The sequence below is a fragment of the Lepidothrix coronata genome, unplaced genomic scaffold (genome assembly GCF_001604755.1).
Source record: "Lepidothrix coronata isolate B3197 unplaced genomic scaffold, Lepidothrix_coronata-1.0 Scaffold0, whole genome shotgun sequence".
NCBI lineage: Eukaryota > Metazoa > Chordata > Aves > Passeriformes > Pipridae > Lepidothrix > Lepidothrix coronata.
In genome coordinates, this window is record NW_016690180.1 from 6114648 (window position 1) to 6132568 (window position 17921).

Here is a 17921-nt window from a genome sequence, read left to right on the forward strand (position 1 = left end):
ATTTTAAAACAACTCTTTTAATTAGGTAGATATAAATACAATCATAGATACAAAATATAGGCTTCTTTAATTAATGTACTGGTTTAATAAGTAGCTTTCCATTGACATAAGGATTAGCTCTGTGTTTAGTTGTATAAAGGAAAGCTTTGCTACTGAATCTAATAAAGAAGATGCTTCTATTACTAAGATAATTTTATAGCATCTTAGCACACTGCTTGGCAAAGCTTCCACAATTTTGATAGCCTGTTAAAGTGTTCAGGGGGGCAGAGCCCAATTTGTAGCATGTGCACCTGATATGGATAAAAGCAAAGAGAAACCATCTATAAATCAAAATTTTCTTTTGTTTCACAATAACGGCCACTGCTTTTGTCAGGCAGATTTATTCCACCACACACTATTCAGTCCCCAGTCAAATCCCACTGAAACGGTAAAAAAGAACTGCAATTTGTTTTGGAAAATGACAATCTCTAATATTTCATCATTATCTTGTTGCTGGACTGTGATGTACCATTTCCTTTGACAGTCAGAAAAAAAGCAACCAAGCAAAAAATAGGAGCGAATGGAAAAAAAGGGGGGAAACAAATAATAGACTGTAAATTGGGAGTTGCTGTCCTGAAATGCTCTCCACAGCATTGGAGCAGCACCTCAGCTGGACAGGATCTTGCTGGGTTGCAAATGGTGGGGAAGCAAAGACAGTCAGACATGCACCACTCCTCAAAGTCAGACCCTGCTGCTGGGCTGGGTGTGAGGAGCAGGTCAGCACTAGCCAGAGCATCCTGCTGGGAGTGGGCATCATTTGTTGGATCTGGTAGCAAGAGTCACTGGCAGACTCTGGTAGCCACTTTGGTAAGCCAGGACTTGCTGTGCTTCAGGGATGTCTGGACTACGCTGCTCAAGTTCTTAACAGATTTGGGATCTGTGTACTTTTGAATATCTTATAATATAGTTGATTTTGTTGTCTACAGGGATAAATAACACCTGGGACCAAGGTCTGCAGCCGCATTTAGTGTAAAATACCTTGCTAAGCACAGTATTAGGTTTGAATCGCTAAATATTACCACATCACTGAGTTCTGTTTCGTGGTGTGGCATTGCGTGTATACTTAAAGCACAGGGAAAATCAGAAGTCAATCACACCCCTACAGCCGGGGAATCGTCAGAAAACTCGGCGACCAGTCGGCGGGTCCCAAGGCAGAGGGGTGCAACATCCTCAGAGCCCCATATCCGAGGCACCAACCGCTTCTCCCACAAGCAATATCCATGAGTTTTTACTCCAAGTTCAGCTAGTTGGGGGCAAATCTGTGTCCGATTTCCCCACTTTACATCACCCCCTTCTCTCTCCCACACCAGGCTGGGACAGTGCCTGAACTGTCCCCTTTGCCACACTCATTTCATCACTCCGAAAGCCCGGGCACGGCAGGGGAGAAGCAGCACCTTTCAAGCCGGCCACCGCGGCTCCCGCCAGGGCTCGGGGAGGGGGGGGCTAAAACATGGATTTTAATAAGGAGGGGGTTTAATAGAGTCCTGGAGCCTGGCCAGCCCCTTCCCTCCGTGCTAATCAGGGACATCCACCGCCCCAGCCGAGGTCCCAGCGGACCTACCCCCGGGGCGGAGCGGAGCGGAGCGAGGTGAGTCACGCCCCGGCAGTGGGGCCGATCCCGGAGGGCGCGGGGCAGCCCTCCCCGAGCCAGGCTGGGGCTCGTCCACGTGTCGGGGAGATTTAAAAAGTTGGGGCAGGGAGCAAGGACATGCCCAGAAGAGCTGCTGGCAGAGCGGCGGCGCCGGGCACTCCGCGGGCATGGGACACCTCTGCCACCATCAGCCCGCCGCGGCCACCCCCCAGCGCAGCCTGAGGAAGGCAGGGGACGGCGCGGCTCTGCCCGGATCCCCGCTTCTCCTCCTCTTCCTCCTCCTCGCCTCCTCGATGTCTTATTGCAAAGGTGAGGAGCATCCCCCTCGCAAGCCCTTCCTGCTCTGCCAGCTCTGCACATTATCTGAGGAGCGAGGGGTGCCCCCACAGCCTGCCAGCCTTGCGGAGGGTGCGGAGCGAGCCGCTGCCTGGGTGCCCCGGGGTGGGGGTGTGTGTGTAAGGATGCGCAGGAGGGTCGCAGCTGCTGGGAGCAGTTTCGGGGATTGGTCTGACAGGTTTCTTCGCATATTCCGGTGGGATTACTCTGTCCTTGCCAAAACTGCACTCCAGCAACTTGGAGAATTGACTTCTGTTAAAAGCGGTTTAATTTTAAATGTCGTTTACTCTGATTTGAAAGGTGAGAAAAGAAAAAAGATGTATCACAGAATTGCAGGAAAATTTAGGACCCTCTGGCAGTCACTTAGTCCAACCTGTAGCAATATTTATTGGAATAGAAATACTAAAAGGTGCTATTTTTGTATCAGGGAGTGCTTGTGAAAGGACTGATGGGCTGCTTAACAAACCATACTCTTTCTTATTGTATTTTCCCACCCCAGACAGATTAACTACTAACACCTAGTGAAGTAACGTCACAAAATGCTATGCAAGGATTATTTCCATTTTGTTTGTATTATATGTGTGTGGATTGTTTTAATTGTGAGTTTTTGTTCTGATTTGTCGCGTTTTTTAATACCAACAATTAAAGAAATCTAAGTACAGTATACTTAATATCATGTTAAAAATAAATTCTGAAGAAGTGGAAGAGGGGAGGAAAGGAAAAGGAGGGCAGCAAAGGGCAATGGTGCATAGTATTGAATTGTTTTTCTTACACAAATGATTGCCAGGAGCTGGTTTAGGGAGAGCAATGGAGGGATGAGAAGATGTAAGATGTGAGTCTAGGTTGTGCATCTGGCATTCTACTGTTTTGAAAGAAGTTGGGATTTTAAAAGTTGGCAGAATTGAAGGACAAAAGAGTAAATGTATTGTGGGCAATGTCGATTTTGTAGGATTTCCTCCTCCATATGCCTTTTGAATAGGATTGCTTTTCTCAATAGCACTCTCTTCTATCTTGTTTGGTTTTTTTCCCCCCTATAGTTATTTTGAGTATATTACAAAATAATCTAATGTTTCACTGTGTGTGTTTTTGTGTATGTGTGTAAATGAATGAAGTCCTGTAGGGACTGCAGCACTGTTCTGGACAGGGTGATAAAGGGACACTGCTTAGCCCTTGGAGGAACACAGTCCTACGTGTGAGCACAAAACAGATGGGACTATACATGAAATAAGAGTTTTTGAATAAGTGGAGAAGGATTAAGAAAACTTGAGAGCTGGTGAAATAATTTCCCTCCTCTGACCCAAAAGTTTCTGCTGTAGGAGTTGGGGGGGGGGGGAGAAAAAGGAAGCTGTAATACTCAGGCTTTCTTTCTTGCTGCCCTAAGACTTACAGGTGAATGGATTTCTTCTGCTCCCCCTGAAAAGCCTTGGGAACCAGGCAATGGCAGAAACAGTGTTCAGAGACAGGCAGGCAATGGTTTGATGGGGAAGGTGTGCTAATTTGAAGTGTTACCCAGTTCCACTCTTTGCAATCAGGATACCAGTCCCAGGCAATACCTCAATTTGAATACACTAATTTAAGAGTAGAAAATGAAGTAAGACAACTGTAGTGTCTTTATTTGACATTTTTACTTGAAATGAAACAAACAACAGGAAAGCAGTTTTCTTGTTATGTGAACATCTTGGAGATTTAAAAAAAATATTCCACTTCTGTATAGTGTGAAATTAAGAGCCTGTCTAATTCTTATTTTTAAGGGAAAGCAAACATCCAGAATAATTAGTCACCTTAAGTCTGTGCCAGTACCAACATGTGGTTTTGAAATCCATCTGCTAATGCCTGAAACTAACTACTGTTGTGATTATTGTTATTAGGAGTACATACAAAACAAACGAACATGATGGGCATTCACACACTCCTTGCCTGGCCTTTCAAGATAAGTCTACCTTCACCTCTTTTTTTGTTTAATTCAGTTCAATACCTTGAAAAAAATGTGACCACACATAGTTTTAGACTTCCTAGGAGGTTATAAAATCTCTATTAATCTGAGGTCTTTTAAGAACAGTGTATAAACAGTTTAAGCATGGCTCACGGTCAGCACCTTTGAGCATGGGGATAAATTAGATAACTTTGTAGTGTTTCCTGTGGTGCTAGGCATGTACAGATAAAGCATGACCCTCTCCAGCACCAGTCTCCCTCCCAGGGGAGTTACAACACCTCACTGATATACTTGTGTGGTGTCTAGTATACTCACAATTTGGTGATGCTTATTTCTATTTTTTACAGAGGCTGTAACATTGCTGTTAAAAATACAACATTGTTATTTTATCTGGCAGTGTAAGGGGGGATATTGTGGGCACTGAGTTGGAAGGAACTCTGGTACAATGACTTCCAGTTCTGCAGCCTGGATGGACAGACATGGAGAAAGCTGCCCCAAGCCAAGCACAGCATCACTGCAGCATTTTGCAATTAATAACACATTTAATCTTCTAAGTGACCAAACTTTTTCACATCACATATGTCAAATAGAGGAAACAATACCAGTTATACATGTACTGTCTATCACCTTTTCAAAAACACCTTGTTCATGTCATGGGTATTCTTCGTATGCAAGTGTATGTTACATAGCAATGTTTAATTATTTAGTTGTAGCATACAAGAAGGCAAGAGGTAGAATCCAGATTCTCAACTTGCGTTGCATGTGCTGGAGGTGAGCAGAGTTTTTGGAAAGCGCTAAGTTGTAGGCACTGGAACGTGCTTTCCTGAGCAGGTCTTAATATGCAAGGGCTGCCATGCAAATTTTCTTGCCTTCTGCTTGTCACTGAGAAGGGACTAATGCTAGCCTGACCCTCAGTGAGTCCTGAACAACTTACACACTGAGATACATCTGTCTCTGCTGTGAACTTGTGAAGAAGCATCCTGCTGTGTTGCTAACATACAGCAGGCAGAAACTACTGGACAAATCCCAAAACACTCAGGACAGCAGACTTCCTTGGATTGTGCAGCTCTCAGACTTTGCAGTTAGTAAGTGTGTTAGGTATCCTAGCATGTTCAGAGTTTTTATTTAAATCTCTGACACAGGATACTTACACAAATGACCTTTTACTGGACAGCATTGGTAAGCACAGTTTATGCTTCCAGGTGCACCGATGCCATCTCAAGCATTTGAGTCAGATGAGGATTTGCAGCTTTGGAAAGAGGTAAGCATCATCTACCATGTGGTATACTCCTGTTTCTTCTGTGCCCATCTTTGCTACAGTCACACCTCACTATTTCTTTTGCGTGGAGTTCAGGTTCATTTTCTTCCAGTCCTGTGTGTCTCCTATCTTGGCATCAGCCAAGAGGTGAAATACCTGATTTTCCAGAGATTCTTAGCAGTTGCTTCAAGAGGATGTTGGGTCTGAGTGTTGAGATATCATTCTGAGAAAAGACTGTCTTGTCTCAATGGAGAGCTATGTTTGATAACAGTTGTCACTTAACTGTCAGTGACCAGGCAGCCACTGTTCCTGGAAGAAACACATGGTCCTGCCTGGTAGTTTTGTATGTTATATGCAGGAATTGTTTCAACTCACCTGGTCTTACCTCTTTCATCTTCTGTTCTGCACACAGGACTGGGGCACTATTTAATCCTATCCTAACCTCTTAATTTACTAGGTAAAGGTAAAAGATAATATACTGTGCCAATTAGCCGCTCTAACATTTTGCTAACAGTTGGCATCATAACTTCCACTCTAATCTCTGAAATGAACATTTGTTTTGACTCTGAGATGTGACATATATGTTAATACAGGCTCTTCTGTGCCCTTTTGGAACAGATGGAGTGGCAGGGCATAACATGTGGAGAGGGTTTAGCCTGCAACTTGCATGCCCTGGTGTTGCTGTAACCTTCAATTATTGTGTTGACATTTAATTTAGTAGCTTTTGATAACATTAGAAAGCAAGTGACTCATCAGGGCTGCTGATGCAGAGAGTAAATTTCTTCCTATTGAGACCATTACAGGAGGCATTACCCTTGCTGTCATCTCCCCATAGTTCATATTGGAAGTACTGACTCAAAATCCAACATATTGGCACTTGAATGAGCTGTAGTGATATTTATCTCCTGGGGAAAAATGGTCTCTTGGGAAGTAAGATCCTGATAACTATAAGGAGTTTTTGAAAATCAATTATTTCATTCTGGATTAAAAATGCTGTTTTGTACATTTCTGCATTTCTTGATAAGATTTGCTAGCTGTAACACAGGATTTGTCCCTGTGGTGACTGGAAACAAAGCAAAGTTCCTGTTGATTTCAGTGAAGAAAATGGTAGACATAAGATACTAAATTCTATAAAATTATATAATAGAAGCAATATAAAAGTTACCATTGTAGCAAGAATTATGCAGGACTGGAAAGGGTCTAAGGAGAAAGAATTAGATACATAGCTATATGTTCTCAGTCAACTGACTACACACTCATACTAGTTCACTGGAGTTTCTCAAAGTGAAAATAATCATTCTTCCCTGTTTGCTACTTTACTAGTGGATCATTCAGGAGAAGACCTGCCTTTAAATAAATCAAGTATTTTCCAGGAATGACTCTGAGTTTATAAATATGAGAACTTTCTAACTAAGTATTTTGTTTCTTTACTTGTCTCTCAGTTCCTTTTGTTTCTTTATGTTATTTAACCAAATCCAAATAACTTGTAATCCCCTGCCTTAAATCCACATTTCTGAAATAGGGGAGAAAACTACAGAGAAGATGCATCAAAGATAGAAACTATTATTTTTTTTTTTAATAAAGGAATTAACAGAAACTCTGGCTTTTCCTTAACCCTTGATTTGTCCATGAAAGTTTTACCTGAGAGATACCTTGCCTTATATTGTGTCGAACACAGTCTCTGGCTTGTTCTGCTACTGAAATATGGTAGTTCTGAGTCAAGCAAATAAACAAATAAACAAATAAACACAAACAATCTTTTGCTAAGAAACAGACTTCTTTTAACATAGGCTTCCAAATGACTTCAGCTTAGTTTTATCTCATTGACTGGTTTCTCCCTCTATGTTTTCTTACTCTGAAAGTAGTGAAGCTGAACTAACACACCCAGAGACAAACATAGGAAAGTTGAAGGGAAAAGAGAATGGAAAGGATGTGTTACCAACAAAGCCTATTTGAAAAGGGAATTCTGTGAGCTGTTAGTTTTCCCACTATATCTGCTAATGCTTTCTCGTAGATTGTCTCTAGAGAAATGAATCATCTCATCTTGAGGTACTCAGATATGCATTATATTTTTTTTATTGCTTTTTTCTTTTAGTGCTCTCATTGCTAAAGAGTGCCGTTCAGGGCTTTTTAGCTATAATAAAATTGTAAGAACAATTGCATTGTCTACTCTATTTAAAATAAACCAAATAAACTTATGGTTTTTTGTGCAGTCTTTGAACAAGATAATCAGCCAAGATTTTTGGCATCTAACATTATCAAATATTATCAAAAAAAGTAGCACATACTGAAGGAGGTTACTATTCATACAACTTTAAGGTTATATAATAAAAATTTAACCGGCTTTTTTCCATCATTATTAAACTGTGCAACTGTTTAATAATGAGTGCCAGAGATCCTCTCTTTTCCTTACAGAATACTTTGAGCCTTCAGCACTGGCAAAATTACCTCCGTGAATTCAAATACCCTTTATTCCATTTCTTATCCCTTCTCTAATATTAACTCCACTAAAAATTATTCAGTATTATGGGATTCTTTCATCTCAGAAAAGAAGGAAGATGTAATTAATACAAGGTTATGAACAATAGGGAGAGGGTGGCTAGGAATCACTTACGCAGTACTTTTTCCAAGACAAGATTATGGCAGCATTGAATGAAGATAGGTTTGAAAAGACTGAGGAAGACAAACAATAGTAGTATTTCACAAAATGTTTAGGTAACTGTTGGCACGGGACACTGTGGATGCTGAAAGTATAATGTAGATCAGAGAGACATTGGTCAAATTCGTGGCACAGAGGTTCATGGACCTTTATTGCAAAGACCTGCTTCCAACTCAAAGTGCTTGCATTACAAATTGCTGGTGGTTGAAGAGCATGAGCTTTTCTTTACCACTGATCTTGTCTTAGGCTTTTCCCAGGTGTTGACATTTGGCCATTTATGGAGATAAGTTGTAGAGCTAAATGGACATTTGTTTTGAACTGAATGCAACACACGATGGTTTGGGTTGGAAGGGACCTTAAAGATCATCTAGTTCCAACCCCTCTACAGCTTACAGTCAAGAGAATAAAGGACATAGATATTTATGTTTGTTCAATCAAACAAGTATAAGTTGAGGTTTAGTTATGTGGTTAAGGCCTTTTACCCCCTTTGAATGCAAAGTATTTAATGGTTGGACCTATAAGGATGTCTGGCAGTAGACAAGCTTGCCATGCCTTTAGCTGTACTGAACTGTTTATGAAAATATATGTATTTCACTTCTTTTTATTAATCTGACTTCTTAAAAAAAGACTGTGTGAACTTTTACAGATAGATGATGCATGTTCTGCCTACCTGTCCACAAATTCTGAGCCTCAGGTGAGTCAGACAAAGGTTACTTTATACTTGTCTTACTATTTGTTATACATAGTAGAATTGAAAGTGTGATACCTAATTTCATGTTTTCTTTGCATTAGGTGTCCAGCACACTGGAAGAACTTTGTTTTTTGGTCATGGGATTTCTCCCAAAACCACAGGTAAAACACACAAAAGATTACTCAGCATTTCTGAAGTCTGATCTCACTGTGCCATTGTCTAGAATGAATTCTGAGGACCCAGTATCTGAAATGTCACTTAGCACTGGAAGTAATACTATCAGGTTTTGCTCTGGAATGCTATGTGTCAGCATCCAACACCTATTAAAGATAAGAGGGAGACATTAATGTTTGGAAAATAATCTCCAGGTTGGATACAAGGTTTTTGGTGTTTTTATTGCTCTAGATAAGAAAAATTATGAGCTCTCAGGGAAGGAAGAGATTTGCTTAGGGTCTAGGGATGTACATCTGCCTCTTCTAGGGCAGAGTGATCAATGCTGTCTACAGAGTTTGAAAAGATTAGTTTCATTAATAAACAAGGACATATAATATGTCAAGGAAGAATGATGTTCCAATCTGTCTCAGTTTAAGGAGAATGAAGTGTTTTGCTAAGGAGGATGAGTTATGAGGTAGACCAAACTCCCCTCTCTCAGCAATTGTAAATCCAAAATTAAGAGGCTCCAATCAAGGAAATACAGAAAAAATAAGAAATAACAAACCTTTATTAAAGGATACATGTACACAGGCAAAACCAACAAAAGAACACAAAAGCAGATAAACAATAATCCTGTACCTAAAAGTCCCCTCCAGAAAGGAAACAGTTTGATACTTCTCTGTCCTCTGGTGCGATTCTAATCCCGGTTGGCAGCAGCGCTGTTGGATCTCTGGCGGAGCAGAGCCTGCAGTGCTCGGTGTTGGCCGGCAGGGGGCGCTGTTGGGCTCCGGCGCAGAACCCGGAAAATGGAGCTTTCCCCCCACACACCGAGGAGGGGAAGGGGAACGGGGGAAAGAAGGGCGGGTTCCTTCACACTAAACTCACGCTGTCTGCGGCTGGCTGTGGTCGGGGCTCCCCTTTTTTCATCGATGAGCACAAACTCTCCAATGAATTCTGAGCAGATTTGGGCTGGGGACAGGGCAGTGTGCAGGCAAGCAGAGGCCGGAGAGCAACCAGATGACCAGGTCGAGAGCAAAACAGCCTCTGAGCTTGTCCAACACACACACACACCGCTTGCCTCTGTGAAGGCAGAAAGTGAAGTGTCTCTTTCCAAAGAGAGGAGGGGAGAAAAACTGCTCCCCCATACACCCCCTCCAGCCTTAGAGAATGCTATCAGCCTGGAATGCAGGTCTGCCAGCTAGTTCTTCTGTATAGTCAATCACCCCTTCCCCCTCCATTGTTCAACACCTTCTTTTACAGCGTGACAGGGGAAAGGAAAATTTTCCGCTTGGATTTTTGGAACAAATAAACCTATGACACAATCCAGTACTGAAAAGTTTATGATGTAATCAAAATTGTCCATTGCTGTTTTTATTTTAATAAATAAAAGCCTCTCTACCAATTATTCCCACAGGGTTTAGATGAAAAAGACAACACCAAAAGGGTAAGATGTCTATGTATGTTTTACGGTCACACTAAAATTGGCAAGAAGATCATAACACCCTTGCCCTGTTTTGTAGTAAACTTCCATTTTTAATTTTTTTGAACAGTTCTTATTTCATTATTCTAAGACTCATGACTCGGGCAACTCAGACATCGTGGTAAGTACTCCTTGTGAGTACACGTGTGCTTGTATATAAAACCAAAGCAATGTTCCTTTTTGCAGTAGTGTCTCCAACTGTATAGAAAGCTCGGGACTGGGAATTGCATGTTTAAGATACAGAATGTGTTTTAATAACGTGGGAGGGGATCATCAATACTTACAGGTGTGGAAAAAACCCCATACCCTAACAAACCTGATCAAACATTTGTGGAATCCCAACTGAATCTTAATCTTGTAGTTTCAAATTTTAAGAATGAGGTGAAATGCTTTTTCTGCTATTGGAACATAGCATATGCAGTGAAACAATGTGGACTTACAGGAGCTGAGAATATGACCATAACTATTAAGAACTCTTAATACATTTTTGTTAATTATTAATTAAACTGCATGAATTCATTTGCACATGTTATAATTATGTAGCAGGCAAAATAGTATTTCCCTTACTCAAACTTTGGATTGTATTTTGAATGAAAAATATGATTTAAAACATAATCAAGTATTGTTGCTATAAAAGTATTGTCATAAACCAACAATTCAACTATGTGTGATCCATTCTTGCTTTTAAAGTGCAAACATACTTTGCATCTATGCACCATAGGATTTTGAGAAAGCTAAACATATTCATATTTTCTTGTTTCTTACCAATCATTCTTACATCTTTGTGTCCTTTTCTGCTTTGTTCATTACATTTCTTCAGAAATATGTAGTGTATTTCCTAGAAAGTGATATTGCTGATATTGTGGTCAGTGTTTTCATGATAGAGATGCTTTGGAGGCTTTAACAGTAATCAAGGCACAGTGAAATGAGCTAGTTCTGCTGCTTCTCCTGCTTAAAGGGTTACTGCATCCCACTTCATCACTATCCTGAATACCTTTGCTGCTGCTCCCAGAGATTACTGCTTTCTCACTTTTGGTTTAGCTATTCAGTTGACTATTTTCTAGTCCAGTTCTCGGAGATACTAACTTAGGTGGGATCCATCATTCCTTAGCTTTATAACCTCTATCCACTGGCTACAAGACAGAGCTGAAGTGACCAGCTGGGATATCTTTAAATTCCTTCATTCACATCAGACTTCTACTTTTTTTAGATGCTATGATGCCATATTGCCTACCTTAGGCAGACCAATGCAAAATTGGCTCCAAATAGGCAAGCTTATTATTTTATCTATTAAGTACAGTAGCACTTTGGTAACCGGTTACTCCATATATTACAATTCTTTTCATTGCATTACTTTCTAAGAAGTATTGTATCAAAAATGCATTTTTTTAAAAATTACGTTTATATGAGTTGAAGGTCTAAATTAGTTAAAGGAACATGGGTTTTTCTACTTTATTTCTCACTGTGGACCTCTCCACAAGCCCACATGGTTGTGTTTTGCCAGGGTGGGCACTTAGGCTGCACACAATGCCACTGTGCTTAACCAGGCTGTCTCCAGGCTTAAAGTCTTGTGAACACAAGTTATTTCATGATTGGAGCTTAGATATAGTAACCAGTTCTATGGTTACAAGTGTCACTTGAGAAGGTATCCCTCCTGTGCACTGTTCTCTAGCAAAAAACGAATAATTTTTCTTGCTGCCATTTAAGTTGAAGCTGCTAATTTCCATAATAGATAATCATAGAAGTGTTAATAGAAATACTGTATGGAAATACTCTCTATACCACTCCTAAGACTGATCAAAGTCTGAATAGTTGCAGTAGTATGAAAATGGTTCTGAACTTTCAATTAGTAAAGGTGAGGATGCATGGCTTTTCCCTCCATCACTTTGTGAGTCACATCCATAGTATAAATGTTTGTACCTGTTTGTTGTCAAGTCAAAATGTTAAAAAACGTTTCTCAATTAACATCTTCGGTCCTTTTTTGGTGCATATTTGGTCCATAAGCCAATACTGTGGGAAGAGACTTTTTTTGCATCAAGTCCCAATTTCATTATTGTTCATGTGTCTGTGTTCATGTCCTCTCAGTCGTCTGTCCTGCATCCTTTACTGCAACTCGTTCCTCAGCTTAATGAGAGAAGACTGAAGAGATACAAAGTGGACGTATGTAAACTTAAATTCTGCCTGCTTGTGCTCTCACACTTTGTTATTCATTAGCTCTTCTAAAAATGTTGTTGTAGACCTTTCTGCTCATATATTTTGATTGGACTACCTGACTGGTGTCATGGAGTGTGTTTCAGGAAGGGTTATCTTGCTGCTGACATTTTGTCCCCTCATATTGGGAAGAAAACCAGAACCTGCTGTATGTACATAAACATACTACACCTCTCTCCCTGACTAGATGAGGAATTATAAAGGTGGATGGGTGAAGGAGGAAACCTGCTTATTGAATTCATTCTTCCCAGTTTGGACCAACACAAGATTTTGTCACAGATTTGATTTCTCTTGACATACATCTTGCCTGATAGAATATGATCTAAAAAGAAGAGACAAGCATTTTGCTGGCAAGTCAATCTATGAGACTGAGCAAGATACCTTCTAGAGGGCAGGCTTTAAGATAAAAACCCAAATAATCATACATCTTCATGAATACATATATTTCTGTGTACATATATACTACAGCATGTATTTATTTTTTAACATTTCCAAACCCTTGGAAGTTTAAAAGGAAAGTGTTACAACAATGACCGATTTTTAGCTTCAATTGTTTTCTGATACTAAACTTCTGTCATGAAATCAAACAGGAGCACTATGTAAACTTGTTTAAGAGGTGTCTGGCTGTAAGCAGAGAATGATATATTAACGTAAATCACAATTCCTCATGAGTAATTGTACTCTTCATTCTTTTCATGTTCTAGATAATTTCCTAAACTTGCAACAGCTGTCTATTTTGTTTCCATTTTCAATTTTGAATAGAAAAAGTAGAAAAAGAATGACATATAAATACTGTTAGACACTCCAATGGCAATGGACAAGGCTCCATTGACAGAAAAATTTTTATCCTTTTGGAATATAAAAAAACAATAGTAGTGAAGTAGTGAACAGATTATAAATCCAAGATGGGTATTTCAAACCCTGTTAATGCTGGAATGAGATGGACAATATAAATAAAAATCATACAGATTTTTACACACAGCAAGGAACTGAGTATAATGCTATAGCTGGTAAACTGAAGTCAGAATTAAAATCAAGACTCAAAAATTATGTATAGTTTAAACCCTACTTCCTTTGAAAGCTTCCCTGGACTGAATCTACTCCTTTGTTTGAAAATGATGGGAGTCATCCTGTTTCACACATTTCTCACAGCTTTATAATAAAAGTGATTTCTTTCTATGACACCTCAGGTTATGATATTTGGGTATCATATGAGAGAACATATGACTCCAGTTTTTAATTGAGAAATACCACCATTGCTGAATAAATGCCATCTAAATTTTGTGTTCTGGTAAGCATAAGGTTTGAACTATTTTGTTTCTCAATTGGCCTGTCTCCCCACCTGCAGGACAGGCACATCGTTTGTATCTGATACCAGAAGCAAATAAAATACTGTAATTAAGCTTAGGTGTTCTCTAATTGTGAAGGTCTCATTAAAGCAACTGGTACTTCATTCCTTGTACTTGTTACATATAAATGGAATTTCTATTTTCTTCCATCATTTGTTACCCTCCTTGCTGTATGGATCACTAGAGAGTTGTTCCTCCATGTGTGCAGCACAGACAGGATAGGATATCATAAGCAGTGGTCTTTGGGAGTTAATGTGTGAAGGAGTTGATGTGTGAAATGGTACACCTCTGGGAACAGTCTGGGGTCTCATTCTTGGGAGGATCCCAAGTATTTCTGATATTTAAACTTTACACTCTTGTCCTTCTGCAAGATGCAAAAGCCAGCTCTATCTGTAGAGACTCCACCACCATGAAGACACTGTGGCTGTGTCTGGGTAATGAAACCTGGAAAGTCAAAGGCAAAGGCTGCTCATCATTTCTAGTACCATTCTAAAGCAATCTGAGCTGAGCTAAAACTTCAGGTGGAATTTGGCCCCCATTCATATGTTTTCTGCTGTTTCTACATGACAACATGAACTTCTTGTTACTGACATGGAAAAATGCACATAAAGCATTCCTTAAGGGGCAAGACTGTGTCGTAGTACTGAAGAAATACTTTTAAAATGCACATAAACTACCTGTCTATATGTATTAATCTACAGCAGTAGATATAATTTGAAATACTTTTTTTCCAGGAGGAACTTCAAGGACCTGGAGGGATTCAAAGCAGAGGCTACTTCTTCTACAGGGTATGGTTTGTTTGACTTTTTTCTTTTCATTTTGTGATGAGCTACCAAAAAAAAAAAAAAAAGGTAGAGAAACCACTGAATTACAGAAAAATTGCTGTGACTGAGGAAACTTTTTTCAGGAAAAGCATTACACTGTATAGGACTACTTAAGATCTGTTTCAGACTTTTTCTTGGATTAAAATAAAGGCATAATAGGAATTTTTAAAAATAGTTTTAGGTTTGTGTATACATGATACCATGCTATACCTTAAGAAGTTATTGGTCATTATGTATTTAATTTTCAGAGAAAGTTCTAGAAAATATGACAATCTTGGACAATCTTTCTAAAGTGTTGTTCAACATGGTGCATTTGCATATGATATAAATACAGTGCCATGCTTACACACTGTATTAAAACAGCTATTAGGCCTGACCTTGACGTTTTCCTTACATATTGACCAGTAAGGTGAGACATTAAATACAGAAATTCTCATGAGACTGAATCTATTGTGTTCATCTTTTATGCCATGTTGCCTTTTTACTTCATTTTGACAAAACTGAGAAGATGGCAAGTCAGACTTAATAATAGTTCCCTTGATTTTGATTACTATTTCTTTCTACTTAAATGAGAAAGTGGCTAATGGCTTTAAAAAGAATGGAGCTAGGGTTGGACTCAATGATATTAGAGGTCTTTTTTGCAACCTAAGTGATTCTATGATTCTAATGAAAAGAGCACAAATTTTTATCTCTTATGTATCAGGCTTGAATCTTTATAGTTGTTAAGACAGGCCAAAGTTTTGAGTAATACTAATATTGGTGCATTCAAGCTTCCAGTGTAAAAGGCAAATCCTTATAAAGCTCAGTAAGAAATTTTTTATCAGCTTTAGTAGAAATTGTATCGAGTCCCTCAGTAGTGCAAAATATTTCTGAAAATGACCATAGTGAAAATGGAGGTCTTTGCCTATGCTAAAGAACACAGTCTAAAACCAAAAAGTGACATACAGTTGTTTGTTAATAGAAACATACACTTATAATGTTATAATAACAACAATCAGCACATTTTAAGAAAATGCAAAAAAGAATAAGGGATAATGATCTCCTAGAATGACTTCTTATGGCTTTCTCCCAGTTATAAAATCATACAAAATAGGTATAATTCATTCTTCAATCTATATGCAGTAAATTTTACTGTATAATTCTCCTCCGGAGATAGATATAGTTTAAACAATAACTTATCTCAGGTGTATCTTCGATGATGATCACATTGACAGAGCTGAGAAGTTTGCCAACTTCTATACACACTAAGTTGTCTGGGCTTTGTTACTAAATCCTGTCAGTTTTATAAAGCGCTTATTGAATATTTCTCTTTCAGCCACGTAATGGAAGGAGATCAGTGGATTTTCGCTAAGGAGGTATTTATTTAATACTTTTAATCATGATTTACATGTAAATTAGTTTATTTTTATACATATAGACCACCACATTTATGTTGAAAAGTAGTCTCAGAAAGCTTTTAACTGTGGGGTCAACTTAGATTTCCACCCACAAACTTCTCTCGGATGTGTTAAATACACTGATTTTCAGAAGAAGTGAATAGAAACTGTAGCTACTCAGTTCCTAGAACAGAAAACACAGAGGCGTTTCAGGCAGCAAGAACTGTAAACAGTTTGGAAAGTTACTGATGATGATAAGTATATGTAAGAAAGAACTGATCCAACTACCTGTCACATACATACTGAGAAGTAAACTGACATCCTTGAGGTAATCCCCTAATCTTAAAGACATAAAACTCACACTGAAACTAAGTAAAGACTTCAGGGTTTAATTTCAAAGCATTCAACTATTTTGAGAGATATAAAAAAGAATACCAATATCATCATCATCATGGCCAGGCTTCACGAACGAAGATTTGGGAAGGGCTCTACCCACGTTTGTTACAAGCGCGCTGGTGGCTAAAAAGGCCAGTACGAGATAGGCATGATCGGTTGCAAAAGGCACAGCAGAAAGACTCCTTAGGTGGTATATTCTGCAAGGCACGATTCTTTCTGCGCTGTCTTTTCTCCTTAAGGGTGATCCTGCGTGCTTTCTCAAAGGCATCAGCAGCATTATAGATGGTGTGTCTCCAGGCCTCCTGATTGGAGGCCAGAGTAGACCAGTTATGTTGATCAATACGGCCAAGGCTGAGATGTTGTTTCAGGGAGTCCTTGTATCTTCTCTTCGGGCTCCTCTCACGCAGTAGCGGATGGCAAGTTCCCCATAAAGCAAGATCTTAGGGAGGCAGTGGTCCTTCATCCTGGAGACGTGCCCTGCCCAGCACAGATGTGTTCTCAGCAACATGACCTCGATGCTTGTTCTAGAACAGATGTATTGGTCACATAATCTGACCAGTGGATGCTTAGGATTGTACGGAGGCAGCGTTGATGGAAGCGTTCTAGGAGTCACAGGTGGTGGCGGTAGATGATCCATGATTCAGATCCATATAAGAGGGTAGACAGCACAGTGGCTCTGTAAACACCAATCAGTGTTTACAGATCAGTGACCAATGTTATAATGCTTTGTTTTCTAATGTATTTTATACCTCTATCATATTTTAAATACTTAGTGTTAAATCAACAGCTAATGCTTTTTCTTATTTTTCAGGATTTTAGATTCCTCACCTAGAGCTAATACTGCAGGAATGCTGAGTACATGGACATACTCTTTTCCTTACAAAAATTATTCGTTACTAATGTACAATTAAAAATCAAATGAATGTAAATGTTCTTAAACTAGATTCTGTTTAGGATTCAAAAGTTTCTTTACTTTCTTGATTATATTAAAAGCATATTAAAATTATTTGTTTCCTAGTGTTATGATGTTTACAACCACATGTAATTCAGCTGTAAAAAGTCAGTGTGTGCATGCAACAGACATTTCCTCTACCAACACTCTTAAGTAAATAATTTTTCCTTTCTAAATAAAAGCACTCAGCTAGAGAGTTGTTTGAATAAGAATGTTTGCAACACAAATACAAAAAAATTGATTTTTTTTTCCAAATATGTGATTTGTGCAGTCTTTAAAATCATAGCTTATCTAGACAGGCCAAAGAAAGTGTAGTTTGATATTCAAGATGATGTTTTCTCCCCCTGTACTTCCTTTGCTGTAGTCTATGGACTTGTGGCAGTCTGCGGGGTCAAGTTCAGTACTCTGCAAGTGAACTATGGAATTATATTGATGATAAAGGAGTTTTACAATCCCCAATAAGCTTTAAGGTTAACAATGTTTCACTGGCTGGAAAAAAAGATGAGATTCTCTATTCCCTTAATAAAACAAACATGAATAAGTTGTATGTTTTGAAGAAATATCTTGACTTTAATTCAACCAAAATATAATGGCATCATTTTTTTAGCTGTTAAGGACACAGATGCACTCTGGTTCTCATTCAGAAGAAGATTTAATTGCAACTGGGATTAGG

At 39.1% G+C, this 17921-nt stretch overlaps 1 protein-coding gene across 3 annotated transcripts; it reads left to right on the forward strand.

Annotated features, from left to right (window-relative positions):
- Nucleotides 1–1658: 1658 nt before the first annotated feature.
- Nucleotides 1659–17384, forward strand: NMU (neuromedin U). 3 transcript variants are annotated; one of them, XM_017834877.1, is made up of 10 exons: nt 1659–1939; nt 5102–5160; nt 8463–8510; nt 8609–8668; nt 10075–10104; nt 10211–10261; nt 12226–12300; nt 14435–14488; nt 15840–15879; nt 17108–17384. In XM_017834877.1, the coding sequence occupies exons 1-9, from the start codon at nt 1798–1800 to the stop codon at nt 15873–15875; spliced, it is 555 nt and encodes a 184-aa protein (XP_017690366.1). In that variant the 5' UTR covers nt 1659–1797; the 3' UTR covers nt 15876–15879; nt 17108–17384. The 3 variants fall into 3 exon arrangements, with proteins under 3 accessions (XP_017690366.1, XP_017691168.1, XP_017691991.1); XM_017835679.1 differs by lacking the exon at nt 12226–12300; XM_017836502.1 differs by lacking the exons at nt 1659–1939; nt 5102–5160; nt 8463–8510; nt 8609–8668 and adding an exon at nt 9419–9685 and having other exon boundaries at nt 17108–17374.
- Nucleotides 17385–17921: the final 537 nt, after the last annotated feature.

Excerpts from the sequence above, each read along its gene's own strand:
- NMU (XM_017834877.1), top strand. The coding sequence starts at position 1,798 with ATGGGACACCTCTGCCACCATCAGCCCGCCGCGGCCACCCCCCAGCGC. Across the intron at positions 8,511-8,608 it reads CCACAAATTCTGAGCCTCAG|GTGTCCAGCACACTGGAAGA; the intron begins GTGAGTCAGACA and ends TCTTTGCATTAG. Across the intron at positions 12,301-14,434 it reads TGAAGAGATACAAAGTGGAC|GAGGAACTTCAAGGACCTGG; the intron begins GTATGTAAACTT and ends CTTTTTTTCCAG.